The 13,293-nt window shown below is 48.5% G+C and overlaps 2 protein-coding genes across 3 annotated transcripts in view; one reads left to right on the top strand and one right to left on the bottom strand.

Moving 5' to 3' along the window:
- The window catches only part of LOC126528083 (ubiquitin-conjugating enzyme E2 N), a 28,833-nt gene extending 25,959 nt beyond the window's left edge, over positions 1-2,874 (bottom strand). Inside the window, exons 1-3 of one of the 2 annotated variants that reach the window (XM_050175947.3) lie at positions 2,726-2,874; positions 2,079-2,180; positions 18-162 (exon numbers count right to left, since the gene is read on the bottom strand). In XM_050175947.3, coding sequence (XP_050031904.1) covers positions 18-162; positions 2,079-2,180; positions 2,726-2,755 — 277 coding nt within the window. In that variant the 5' untranslated portion in view covers positions 2,756-2,874. The remainder of the gene's footprint in view (positions 1-17; positions 163-2,078; positions 2,181-2,725) is intronic. The other variant, XM_050175948.2, reaches the window with a different exon arrangement.
- A 5,180-nt stretch (positions 2,875-8,054) lies between these two features.
- The window catches only part of LOC126528077 (uncharacterized), a 92,700-nt gene continuing 87,461 nt past the window's right edge, over positions 8,055-13,293 (top strand). The window contains exon 1 of the mRNA XM_050175941.3: positions 8,055-8,175. The gene's annotated coding sequence lies outside the window, so the exon portion shown is untranslated. The remainder of the gene's footprint in view (positions 8,176-13,293) is intronic.

The following is a 13,293-nucleotide window of genomic DNA, read 5'->3' on the forward strand; positions in this document are numbered from 1 at the left end:
AAGGAAGCAGTTCCCACCTTTGAGGATGTCCAGGCATATGCGACCTAGCTTGTCTATGTTGGGGTGGTAGATCTTTGTCATGAAGCGTACTTTGGGGGCAAGCATTGGGTACTCTTCAGGAAGAAACAGCTCCAATTTAAACACTCCTCCTTCAAACGGTGACTGCAAGCAAACAGGAAATTCAAGTTAGCAGGGAACCAAAGTGGCAAGCACTGAAAGCAATAGACAAAACAGCCAGGGCCATAGAAAGCAAGAAAGCGCCATAAACTGAAACCATGCAACCTTTATAAATTTTTACATTATTCTTTCGATTCCTGTGGCTTGTGACTTGAAAGTCGCTACCTTGTACCCTTCACATACCCGCACAGAGGTCGTCTACACATTTCAGACCATAGATATAGACAATTCCAGTGAAAGTTCGTTTCATTTAAGCTAATGTCGTCAGTACCACAAATCACAGTTCTACAGTGAATGCTGCATGCAGCAATATTGTAGCAAATGTGATCCCATAGGTGAACTGATCAAAGCTCAGGCAATGGGACCTTTAAGTAATCTTTGTATTTCCTTTACCGCTCTAAGTGCAGTCGTCACTTGGAAATATCTAGAAAATTTGGTACACTTTTTGTAATTTCCAGTCGTAAAACAAAAGTGGTTAATGGAAGCCTACCTTCTAAGCAATGTGACTGTATTACAGGTGAACTGGAAAAGTGCACAAGCTTTGCCACATCAACAGTGAATGCTGCATGCAGCAATATTGTAGCAAATGTGATCCCATAGGTGAACTGATCAAAGCTCAGGCAATGGGACCTTTAAGTAATCTTTGTATTTCCTTTACCGCTCTAAGTGCAGTCGTCACTTGGAAATATCTAGAAAATTTGGTACACTTTTTGTAATTTCCAGTCGTAAAACAAAAGTGGTTAATGGAAGCCTACCTTCTAAGCAATGTGACTGTATTACAGGTGAACTGGAAAAGTGCACAAGCTTTGCCACATCAACATACATCGCACACAGCCAGTTCGTTTAAAACAGCACTAAGGCTCTACAAATTGTACATTGGCACCACTGCTAACAGCAGAAGCAGCTACCCAAGCCCACTTCTAGTCCTGCTACGTTACCACAGAAACACGGTAACCACTACGGTAACGTACCCACTCCCATAAAAAACATTGCCTTACCACACAACCAACCCTTTTTGCACAATGCATCACAGCACTGACGGGCTTTACTTGTAACCCTATGTTACATTTTTGGATACAGCAGTATGTAAAGTTGCCCACTCGGCGGCCTTTACAGGTCTAGAAACGGCAACAGTACAGTCGAAACCGAACATATAGAATCTGAAGGGGATCAGAAAATAGTTTAATATATAGGCAATTCGATATATGAAATTAATATGTAACGCAAGAATTTTCAAGGGATTTTATTGCTGCTCATTATACACAATAATTCATTATATGTGGGATTCGATATAGTCGATATAGTCAGGTTTGACTGTAGTAGTCAAGGGTCTGATGGAAAACCGTCCTTCCAGGTAAAGTCATAGTGCAGCAACTATATATCTTGTCACTGGAGGCCACAATGATGAATTTGACATTTTGGTGCCCATACAGGAACCTTGTTCACAAAGTGGGAAAGGAAAATGGTCACAGCTGAGACAGCTTGTGTCAAAATTTTGGCAAAATTTTCGGGAAGGCACAGGCAGGTCAATAGGTTGCATACTGCTTCAAACCAGGATCTCTCTGAGCACAGCATTCTGCCAATTCTTTAATATCCAGATTATGCAACGGCACATGGCTGTTGAAGCTAGCTGCCCACAGCAGACGAACGCACCGAACGCTCTAGAAAAAAAACAAAAAAATTAAGGAAAGTTCGTCCCATTACGAAACGCAACCAGCAGAAGGCCCAGAATAAGTTCGGTACAGTTTACGGGCTTCTGTTTACAACCCGACTATGGTCTGCTGTAAACAGTGGCATCGCCCACCTTTTTTCTTTATTTTGTTATTATTTTCGGTGAAGCCCAAGGGGGAACGCCCGACGCTCGGAGGTCAAGGTTTCGTAAAGATGACCGGCGCACTTACCCCTTCAGGACCGGCTACGACGACGTGAAAGTACCTCGCGTTCTGTTCATCTGGAATTGCACTAATACCCGGTACAGGTTCGGCCATGAGACGCTGCGTTTCCTGAAAACGAGGCAGCGAACGGAGGTTGGTAAGAGAGAGCAAACCACCACGGGATCGCGATCTCGACCACGAGCACCCAAAAACAAAACTGTCGCACCAGAAGTGCACACAAGACGCAATACGCCACGTTTAGGCAGGTTGACTTTGTCCATTCGAGGGGCCATGGAGACTGGCGCGATCACAATCGTGCTTTCGTGCATACCTGCCGGGGAACTTGCTCGAATCGCAAGTAATTGCACTCCGCCCATGACGGCTTAAACCCGACTTGCTTTCGGCTTTCCCAGCAACGGTCGTTGCGCATCTACCGGACGCCAAAACGGCGCTCGAAATCGTTTGGTACGGCTCTCGCTCGCACGGTTTTCCGGCACCGCTGTTCGCGAGCGGACGTTTAGCGGCCCGAGATCGCAAAAGCCGGCTATCCAAAGTAAGGCCTAATGTCAACGTCACTGGCAAGACTCCATGGCCCACAGGACCGGCATTGGCGAGGCAACGTTCAGTCCGCGTGCGGAGTGTCCTCGCTCGCCGATGGACCTGAGCCCATTTACCTTGATGATTCTCCTCGGTAATCCAGACATTGTGCAGAAATTACTACAATTATTTTATCCAAGGAGGGAACAAAGAAAGCACAGCGCCTAGCACTCTCATACGGCGAACATCACCGCTGCGCTGACGCCCATGAGCCGCAGCTCCGTACGTCGTCTTTTCTTTCCTTTTTTTATTTCTTCCTTATAAGTGCTGCTTTCTTGGTTTTCGTGGCATGAGCTATAAACTTCACGAAACGTAATAATAATAATTTATTATTGTACGTCATATCTAAACATCCCAAATCGAAACCGGAGGTAGGTTAAGTGGGCGGTTCCGCTCGTGTGTTTTGTCGCGCCGTGGCCACGGTGGAATGAATGCTCGCGTTCCAGCACTGGCGTTTTCGTTGTAGAGAAACTCAACGGTTGTAGCACCAATAGTGGTACGGCGGTTTCTGGATATGTCTATTGTGCGGAGACGAATGCATCGATGTGACGCTCAGAAGAAGAACGGAACAAAGCGCACTAAAGTTGCGAGAGTGACAGAATAATGTTATTTACTAAGCAACACAATAAGCAATAAAAATAAAAAGGAAACGGAACGTACTACTAGCTGCACACACAATCATCTTTTGTCTGCCTTGCATTTCTCTCGTGTTTTGTTAACAGTAAAACGCTTTCTTTCAGACTCATGAAATATGTTTAAAACACGTCTTCTGTACGTTAGATTAGTTGTTCAATTGTAATTTCGGAGCAGCATCTACTAGGTAAAACATCAATCAAATTTACCGTCAAATGATGTAAGCAAATCGAAACTTCTGCGTCACGGTAGAAGAAGCAAATTAAATCATGAGATTTCGGCAACGTTTTCACCTTTTATCGAATAGATGGCGCCACCAAACCAAACAGGGCGTTTGGCTTTGGCATGGCGCGGGAAAAAGTCGCGCGCGCGGTTTTCGTCACATTCCTCCATGCATTTGTCCGTTTTTCACTTCAGTCAAGCATTCTTTGGATCGACCCAGTAGAGCAACTTCAGTTATGCTTCCGAGCATTATTCACACTGCAAAGAGATCGGCGCAAGCCGACGAGAGCGCAATTGACGCGAATGCTCTGAACCGTAGACAAGCCTACGGAGAACGACGCGTTGCATGGGATTTCAATTCTTTTGAAGCTCTGAACGGCACTGACCCCGGAAACATGGATATACCTCATGTATCTGTCTTTATTCTGCATGCTTCTGCATACAGAATGTCGGACAACTGACTCGTGCACTATATGCCTCCTCTCACGTTGTCAACGGTTCACCAAGGACTTCGAGTTCCTGCGAATGGCGAAGAAGATCCACGGAATGTTCCCTTGGTGTAAACGTACTAACCTCGCAAAAATGTCGTAGCCAGATGAGGGGGTGTCATTAATGGTCACGTGCCCACACACCTCGTACCGTCCTCACCGCCCTCTCACCGTCCCCGGTCATGTGCTTAAAATTTTCTGGCTACGGCACTGGTCCTTGAGGCCAGTACTTAGTATTTACCGTATCAAGGGTCTTCAGGTACTTCCAAGCCGTCTGCAACACATTTTAGCTTGAAGTACCCCCAACAGTTACCGATGGAACTAAAGTTGTCAGTACGTTGGATCGGAAGATCTAAGGATTGGTATGGCTGAGGTAGTTCTTCATGCTGCTGAAGTCTCTCCAGTCATCCACGCCTCAGCATTTGTAACCGCATCCGGCAACCAGCATTTTGTCAGTGAGGTGTTCGTTTTCTACATTTTTCTTTCTTTCCGCCAAGAATTCGGTGGCGGCCTTCATCTCCCTCACTGTGAACGCCGTGTAAACTTCAATTGATTGAATAGCGGGCCGACTCGGATCGCTTTGTGCCTATAGTATTTTGAGAGATCTCCAACAAGCGTTGCGAGCAGACAGGGCTTTGTAAAACTGAAGTGTAGCCAGTGAGAGGATGTCTTAACTACCTGAACACTTTCGAAACAATTTTAAACCTTACAAGCGGGCTTTGCAAACCCCCTTCAAAATTGCGCACTCCCCACCCCCAGCCCGTCCTGACGCCGAAATAAAATCAGACCAACTGACGGAGCGCCGAGCGCGGAATGCTTCGTGGGAAAAAAATCCTTCTTTCGACATTTCCGCGGCTGCTGCTGTCGTGCTGGATACGTGGGTCAAACTGAAAGCAATGTCGTCATCGTGCCGTCGTCGCCGTACCTATTGTAGCCATGCGTCATTGTCATTCCAGCTCCGCGATTCCGTTCGTCACACCATTGTCGTCATACCATTGTCGTGATTGCGCCGCCGTCGTGCAGTCGTCTCGATCATTGGTGTCATGCCGTCGTCGTTACACAATTGGGTTGTCGTCATACACGTCGCGTCGACATTCCAACACGCTCATACCGTTGTCGCGATGCCGTTGTCATTTCATTGTAATAATTTCAGCGCCGTCATCCCATTGAAGCGTGAGACGGGGCTAGTTGATGATGCATGCGCGCAGCGCGACAGCAAGCAGAAGACGGAAAGGCACGACGCAGACGTCGGGCCTTTCCGTCTCCGTTGCGTCTTTCCGTCCTTTGTCTGCTGTCGCGCTGTGCAGATCATTGTCATCGTATCGTCGTGCTATCGTAGTCGTCTGTCAAGCTCCGCAATTGGCTTCGTCACACCGCCGTCGACCATCGGCTTCATTCTAGCAACTGCATCACGCTTGTCATGTCATCACATCGTCGTTGTCATGCTATTGTCATCTCCGCATGGCCGTCGTGCCGACCGGATCGTTCCGTTGCCTCCATTTTGCAGTAGTGATTGTAATGTCGCCATTCCACCGTCGTCGCTGCGTCGTAGAGTCACCTTCGAGCCGTCGTTGTCCTTCCTTCGTCGTCAAGGCTGGCACGTGCATGATCGAAAGCAACGAGTTTTTGTTGAGCGAGGCGTTTCCCTGAGAAATGTGTCCGTGGTCCCTACTTGCCCAAATGATCGCTCAGTATACGAACAGCTTTCTTCACAAACACAAATGAAAGGCTTGCTTAAGCCGATTCCCACAGGGCGTGGCATCCGCATTTTTTCTCTTCTCACGATGTTGTTAATTCAAGACTTTTTTCAACCAATGCTCTGTGGGCGTCGACAGAAATGATCTCGGTGCACCCGTGGCCCCGCCTTGAAAGCCCTGCAGAAGATGCAGCGTGTGGCGTGTACCTTTGTAGGTACGCGCACACGACAGTCGAAACAGGTGGCCCTCAGCGAGAGCCCGCATGAACACAACTCGGCAACAACCACAGTAACCTGTTTCAAATGTGACAGCGGCACATCATACTTCAAACGTCTATTTTGACTTTACACAGCTCCAAAACCAGTCGGAAACAAATACAAGAGACAGCACAGAACACTCACGGAAGACCGCATTGTGTGGTCACGGACAGAGAGACGCATATAATTCCCCCACCCTTTTACCCCCTGCCCTTTAGAACAGCAACAACAACGAAGCAGACCGCGAGCTACCCTTCTCTTCAATAAATACTTATTCAATTTCATCACTGCCCTCTGATCGCCCCTCGCTCCTTCCTCGTCGGGTCGGTATCGTACGCGAGAACTTGCGGTACAAACGGAAAGACATGCCGCGGCCGGTCCAGAAAGACTTCGCTCTTGCGGGACGAAATAATTACCGCCTGTCTGCTTGAAAGCCCGCGCTTCTAGGAATTATCGGCTGCCGGAAACGAGGCGACGCCCCATCTCCTTGCTTCTATGCCCTCCCCCCATCCACGGACTTCCCACACTACACTGTACCACCCGGCCCAGGCCAAGAAGTCAGCCTCTAGATAGCCTATACAGGGATGGTGTTTTTGTGAAGTGTAGGAGATACGGTCGGCACTCGGGATAGCATGTGCGTGTCCCGTGCGTTTCTCGGCACGCAGATGTGTAGAGAATTTGCCGTCACGGCTCGGCTGACGTATGAACGTCGACGTCGTTTTGTGATGCGGTCACTAGCGCTCACTCCCAGCTTGACTGTTAGAGGTGCGGACAGCTGTGTGTGTGTTGCATCGGCTGCTTTCTCTTTCGGTCATTACGGTTCTGCTCGATAAAAAACATTGAGACTTTCGCACTGTCGTCTCGATTGAAATGCTATATACTTGCGAGGAGTATAAGCCACTGAGTTAGCTAGGTTAGAAAGCAGAGTTAAATGTCGCTAACATCCAGATTACGCTTAATTTGTTACCGATATTGCATGGTTCAGGGGTTCGGTCAGTTACGAAGACGACAGCCAATTACCTAACTCCGTAACATGTACGTATCTTGCATGCATACTCGGTGTTTTGTGCGGCCGGATTCCAGGATCGGATCCTGGGATTCGTAAGATAAGTGAACGCTTGCTTAGTAGTTTTCTTGGTCGTATATAAGTGAACGCTTAGTCTTCGATTCGGGATTAGTTGCAGCCGCAATCAAGGAACAATGCGTGGTATCGCTCTTTCCTGGGAAACGTTTAGCACCGCTAAAACGTAAAACGTGTTCGCTTTCTCTCTCGAGCGGCATAACAGGACCCAATGGTTGCGAATACATTCTCCAGGCGTCGTGATGTGAAAATGATTGTGTCACTATTCTTATTCACTGCTTAATTGTCTTCTGCTTGGAACATACCTGTACACGTGCGCATTCATTGATCCCCCCCCCCCCCCCCCCCTGCTCAATTTCTCCTCGATGGTATTTTTGCTTCAAAGCGAAAGCGATGATGTTCGCGATTAACCGCTCTGTGTCATTTTTTTTTCTTTCATTATGGCGGCGGAAATTACTCTATTTACCACTGCATTTCAGGCTGCGGTCTCAAAGTACAATACACATCTCTTTTACTCCCAAAGTGTAATAAATTTTTCAGAAGAGCGGCGATGCGTTCATGCGCGTCACCCTCATGAAGCCATTCGGAGGGCAGAGCCCTCGTAGCTTCTCCGAGCGCTTTGAACCCCTGTGCGAGAATACGTATCTCCCGGTGCGCCCAGAAAACTGATAGCCAAACAAAGAACAAGCATGATTCAACGCGTCTGACCGTCAAGCTAGGACTTCGCTTTACTTTGCTAAGCCCAAAGTATGGAACAAGAAAGAAAGAAAAGAGATGCTTCTTCGTGGTTCGGAAGATTGAAAGCTAAAAACGAAGCGTGAATCAACGCGCCTGATCAAGGCGAGGGAACAGAGGGCCACGCCAGAGCAGAGCCAGCCGAATTCAAAAATGGGAAAGACCGTCCGCTCGCCCTCCTCCTCGAAAAAAGCCGCCTGCGCGCGGAGCGCTTCCATTGGCTGGTCGAGGGGCGCCGGCTCGCGCTGATTGGTCCCGTTGGCTCCCGGGCGCAGGGCCATCTTTTCGGAAACGGGCGAACTCGCAGTCGTGAACGTCGAGCGCACGTTGCTGCCTTGTAAGCGGTCCCCTGCTCGTTGCACGAGAACGTCGACGAAGGTTACAGGAGCGCAACTGCATCACCCATTGCAACCGGTGAGTAACGACTACGACTTCATTCCTGTGAATGTGTTTCAGTGATGAGAAAAGTTTTGCACCGTTAGCGACATTTGGAGTTGACGCTGGAGCCGGAGGAGAGGCGTCGTCTGCTTTCGCGCGCGCTCTCCGTCTGTTCCGGCGGCGCGGAGCAGACGAACAAGCCGAGCAGGGCGGGAAATGCGACGGAGGTAAACGCGACAACTGCGCTCGAAAGGCAAGACTCGCTTGTACGGACCATTTACAAGCATAAATGTCGAAAGTTTTGGCGAAAAATTCTTAGCGCCTATGTCTGTATTTGTAGATTAGTTGGTGAGCGGGCGCTTTGAACCTCTGACGAGGGCCACGTATTTCGCTACGCCCGTACCCCAAAGGCCAGAAGTGTTTCGCAAAATTTTTCGGCGTTAGCAGCAAACGGAAATGAATTATCTTCTTCGTTGTATTTAGTGGGTGACAAATCCACATAAACCGTACGCCGAGCTGTCGTTTAATGGGGAATGTTTCAGTGTCATTTCATCAACACGGTCCTCCAGGGGACAGAAGAGACGGAAGTTCTCTCTGCTGATTATTCACATGTTGGCGCGCTATCGGAAAACATCGTCCTAAACACGCCCTTCCCGGAAAAGCGAATTTGGTAAGGGCGGCTTGCAGAAGTAGAATTTCAGTGCCAAAGAAATCATAAACTGAACTACCTCCGTCAAAGTCTGCTTCTCTTGCAAACAGCTTCCGCTTAGTCTATTTTGAATTGGTTTCTTGGGATAATCTTTTGAGAAATAATTTCTAAAAATGTGCTAGAAAAAGGTTTGCCTGAATCGCACCAATAAGGCAATCTCGCTTCGAAGGATAGAAAAGTGTTTGGATGATTGTCAGTGCTCGTAGCTCTCACATTTTTATGCTGTGACGTGTAAAAAAGGCTCGGTGAAGATTATCTTGCGCTTAGCTTCCGTTCAGAACGACCTATGTGCATTTAGAGGTTGTAAGCACCTGCCACGCCCATCCATATAATTCGCTTTTTGTGACATCAAGTTATTGTGAACATCTTCCCACATCACTGTGGCAACTATGACACAAGGCGGGTGGTACCCGGCTAGTTGGGTGGACAGACAATTTCGTTTGTCTTATTTTTTGCGACATTGTTGCAACTTCGTTCGGCAATTAGCTTCGGCACAAATGTGAAAGCACGTCGTTCATTCGTCCCACAAGTTTGTCGAATTGAATGGCCGTTTTCGCACCGATTCCTGCTACCAGCATTTCCTTCTGACAAATTTAAACGAAATCTGGATGTGGCGATATTTTCCTACGAACCATCGATCACGTGATCTTAGTTGAACGCAGCATTGACTAGAGCAATGTGAAAGCGTCACGCTACTTGGAGTTCCAGAAGCGTAGGTGGAGTGCTAAACGCGTCGAAGGAGAGGTCACGGTCTGTGACCGGACAATAGAAGGCCTTCACGGTACCTAATTTTTTCCTGGTACCCGAATCGGCGACATTCTGGCACGTGTCGTTTTCGAGCTGCAGTGAGTTAGCTTGCAACTTTCACTGTCGCCACGTCAGGACAGCGTTCCAAAAGTTCATTGTAGCATTGCCGTGGATCCGAAAGAGGCAGTTCTCTTTCGCCGAACCGAGTCTTCGAAAAGGGGGAGTGGAGCCACTGGTCATTCTCGACGCGCGCGAAATTCGCTACGCCCACGAAAAGCGCAAACGCAGGGAGGAGACACAGGGCGCCATAGCCGGCGGGGTCCGCGGTTCTCTCCCCTACTGGGAACGTTCCGTTTTTTTTCTTTTTTTTTTTTATGTATACGTTATCGCGAACTCGCGTCGCGCACATCCACCTCGCTCCCTTTTGTCCTTCCTCCCGCTCGCCGGTCAGCATTGACCTTCACAAAGCGCGTGCCGATGTGAGCAACCGGCGAGGTAAAAACGCGAGGGGGACCGACCTTCACCGGCCCGATCTGTTGTGTCCGCCCGTCTGCTACGCTCGGAAATCGTCTGCTAAAGAACAGGTTGGCCGCGCGCTTGTCGGCTTGGTCCGAAGCGCTGAACGTGTATTCACGGAGCTGGGCCACAGACCCTTTTGGGAGGAAGGGTGGAAAGACCAGATGGGCCTGTCGTCGAGACCTCTGCAATGACACGCGGTTCTCAAGTGTTGTCAGTTTCCAGAACTCGGCTCCGGGACCGATACGAGGATGGGGGCATTCCCTATCGAAATGGATTGTGGGTGGTGCCGTATAGCTGGTTCTTTTTTACTATCATATTGCTACGTGAACGAAGGATTAAGAACGGGAGAGTATTTACAAAGTATATTTGCAAAGGATAACTACAGCGCTGGCCAGTACAGCCGACAGCTCAAGAGCCAGAGAGCGTTCGTCGTCTTCGTCGGGGCGCCCGCGTGCATCGTCCACAATAAACGCACAATATGCATGTATCAATATAAAGAGAATTAAATTATGTGGTTTTACGGGTTAGAATCACGATCTGATTATGAGGCACGCCGTAGTGGGGGAGGATTCCGGAAATTTGGGCCACCTGAGGTTCTTTAACGTGCATGTACCTAAAGCACACGCGTGTTTTCGCATTTCGTCCCCATCGAAAAGGCGGTCACTGTAGGCGGGTTTCGATCCCGCGACCTCGCGCCGTTTTTACTATCATATGCAAGGTCTGTTGTAGGCCCCTCTGTCGTTCGTAAATTCCTCCCGCAACTTTGCACCTCGAATATTTCAGCATTCGTTTACTAGCCTTTGCCACCCCAACTCTGCGTTTTACGCACCCTGGTCTGACTTCGTAATGTAGGGTATGACTGGGGTCACTTTATTGCCCTCTGAACTGCCGCAAAACTATTTCTCATTTCATTCTTGTCTGTTTTTACGTATGTCCGCAACTCCCTCCAACGTGCCTATCCGTGAAGGAACTAAACTAAATATTGGCATTTGCTGCTACATTTACTCGCCTAAGTAAGTTATTAGAACACCTTTAGGTGTCTCTCCCTCGACTAGCCAAGTACCGCGAAACTCTAAATTTGGCGCAGAGCCAACGGAATTGGCTGGGACGCCGCAGGCCAGATCAGACAACTGTGGTATATATTATATTGGGCGGCGGGAAGCAAAACATGTCGGCCATTTTGGCACATTCCACGAACTGTCGAATCTGCATAACTTGCAACACTTGTGCTCTCTCGTGGTAGCTGCGGCTCGCGGCTGTCCTCCGCATCGGCATTCGTTCGTCAACTTCTGGTTCTTGTCTCCCCTGATTGTTGAGGAGTAGTGCCAGGCGCCCTCGTCTTGATATACCGTTATCTCCGCCCTTGTGCATTTCTTTAATCTGTGGCCCTGACTGCTGGTGAGAGCATCGCATGTTTTTTGCTAGCGTGTCAACACGTAAGCAACAGAAGTTCTCAGCTTTAACAGACTGACAAGCGGATTGCTCTTTATTATTATTATTATTATTATTATTTAATTTATTTATTTAATAAGGCTACTGTCGTCACCTTGTACGCGACGTATTGCACAGAATGACTAATTAGCCCAGCAGCTGCTCTTATAAACTTTTGGTAAGTTTGCCAAGGAGCTGATGCAAATAATTTGATTGTCTTCCAATTGATTTGAAGTTTTCCAATGAGGAATAGGCTTGTATGTCCATCCTCTCCTACCTTCGGTAGCAACGTTTCCGGAAACATCGCGTAGGTCAACTCTGCCCAAATGTCTTTTCTTTCTTTCTTCCCATTTCTTTGTTTTGATTTTTCGAAACGTCGAAACGTTTTGGTTTTTTGAAACGTCGCTCGCCAAGAATAAAACAATACGTACTCCGCACTACTACTACCGCTGCTGCGTGAGCAGATGAAGGGGCTTTTCATACTCCTAACGTGAAACTCGGCCCTGCTGGTGAAAACGTGAATGTTAAGAAGCCATCTATACAGTGACGCTCATAGAGAGAGGGAAAGCGAAGAGAGGGCAGGGAGGTCAACCAGACGAGCGTCCGGTTTGCTACCCTACACTGGGGGTGAGGGAAAGGGGGAACAGAAAGAGGCAGAGAGTGAACTGCGTGTGTACAGCGAATAGTCGTGACACAGAACTCCCACAGCTGGTGAGGCGCGTTGAAGACGCCTGGGTGGCTGTGCGAATACAGAAGGCGGGTACGTGAGCCGTCGGGCTTAAACTCGAGACTAGTGAGCACTGGATTAAGAGCATCCAGCATTTGTGTTGGTCTTTGCGCCGACGGAGTATGCAGTCACGCTCAGAAAACTTATACGCGGTGATGGGGAGGACGTACAATATATAGCAGCAAGTCGTGCAAAAAAAAACGAAAGCAATGAAGAGAAAGGAAGTTGTTGTGCGGTACAAGGAATGGGACCCCCCCTAACGGTAGCCCGCGGTAAGCACGTAATGGGGCGGAAGGTATGCGGCGCCCATTTTTCGGCTACCGCCCGGCACTCGCGTATTAGCGGCAATTACCCACGACGCGGCCTCGAAATCGACGAGTCACGCAACGCCAGTGTGAACACGCTCCCCTGTCCGCGGTTACAAGCGGCCTTCGGGGAGCTCGGAAAAAAAGAAAAGCAACATGTCCGGATAGCGTCGTCTTTGGCTGCAATAATTACACCCGTCCCTCGTCTTTTGTTATGTAACACGGACAAACATGGTACCTTTATTGTGACATCATTTATATATCGCGCGAGTCGACTAGCTGCAGTATTTCGGCTGTTGTAATCTGCGCTATATCCGTCCTCTTCTCAATAAAGTTGTGTTCGCTTACATAATACACTTATTTGAGAGGGACGCTAACGACTTGTTTTGCTAAGCGAAGCTGTACTAGTAAGTTAAGCGTTTACAATAGCAACGCGGCTGCTCTTGCAGGTAAAGGTAGGCTTGGTAAACTATGTACCACATAACGCATGATATTTTGTGGAGTTGAAACAAAACCATTGCAGGCGTAAGGAAACGTTATTATAGTAGGGGGAGGCGCACTGTTACTGTAGATGATTCGCCGAGTATTGTCAGCGCTACGTAGACGCGTGCTTTTTGCACCTATCACGTCGTTCCTGGTGACCCGAAAAGTGAGGGAGCGCACCCGACTCCCCCCAAAGCCTTTTTTTTTCTCTCTTCTTTCTCGCCTCGGAGTGC

This window comes from Dermacentor andersoni, chromosome 9 (assembly GCF_023375885.2).
Source record: "Dermacentor andersoni chromosome 9, qqDerAnde1_hic_scaffold, whole genome shotgun sequence".
NCBI lineage: Eukaryota > Metazoa > Arthropoda > Arachnida > Ixodida > Ixodidae > Dermacentor > Dermacentor andersoni.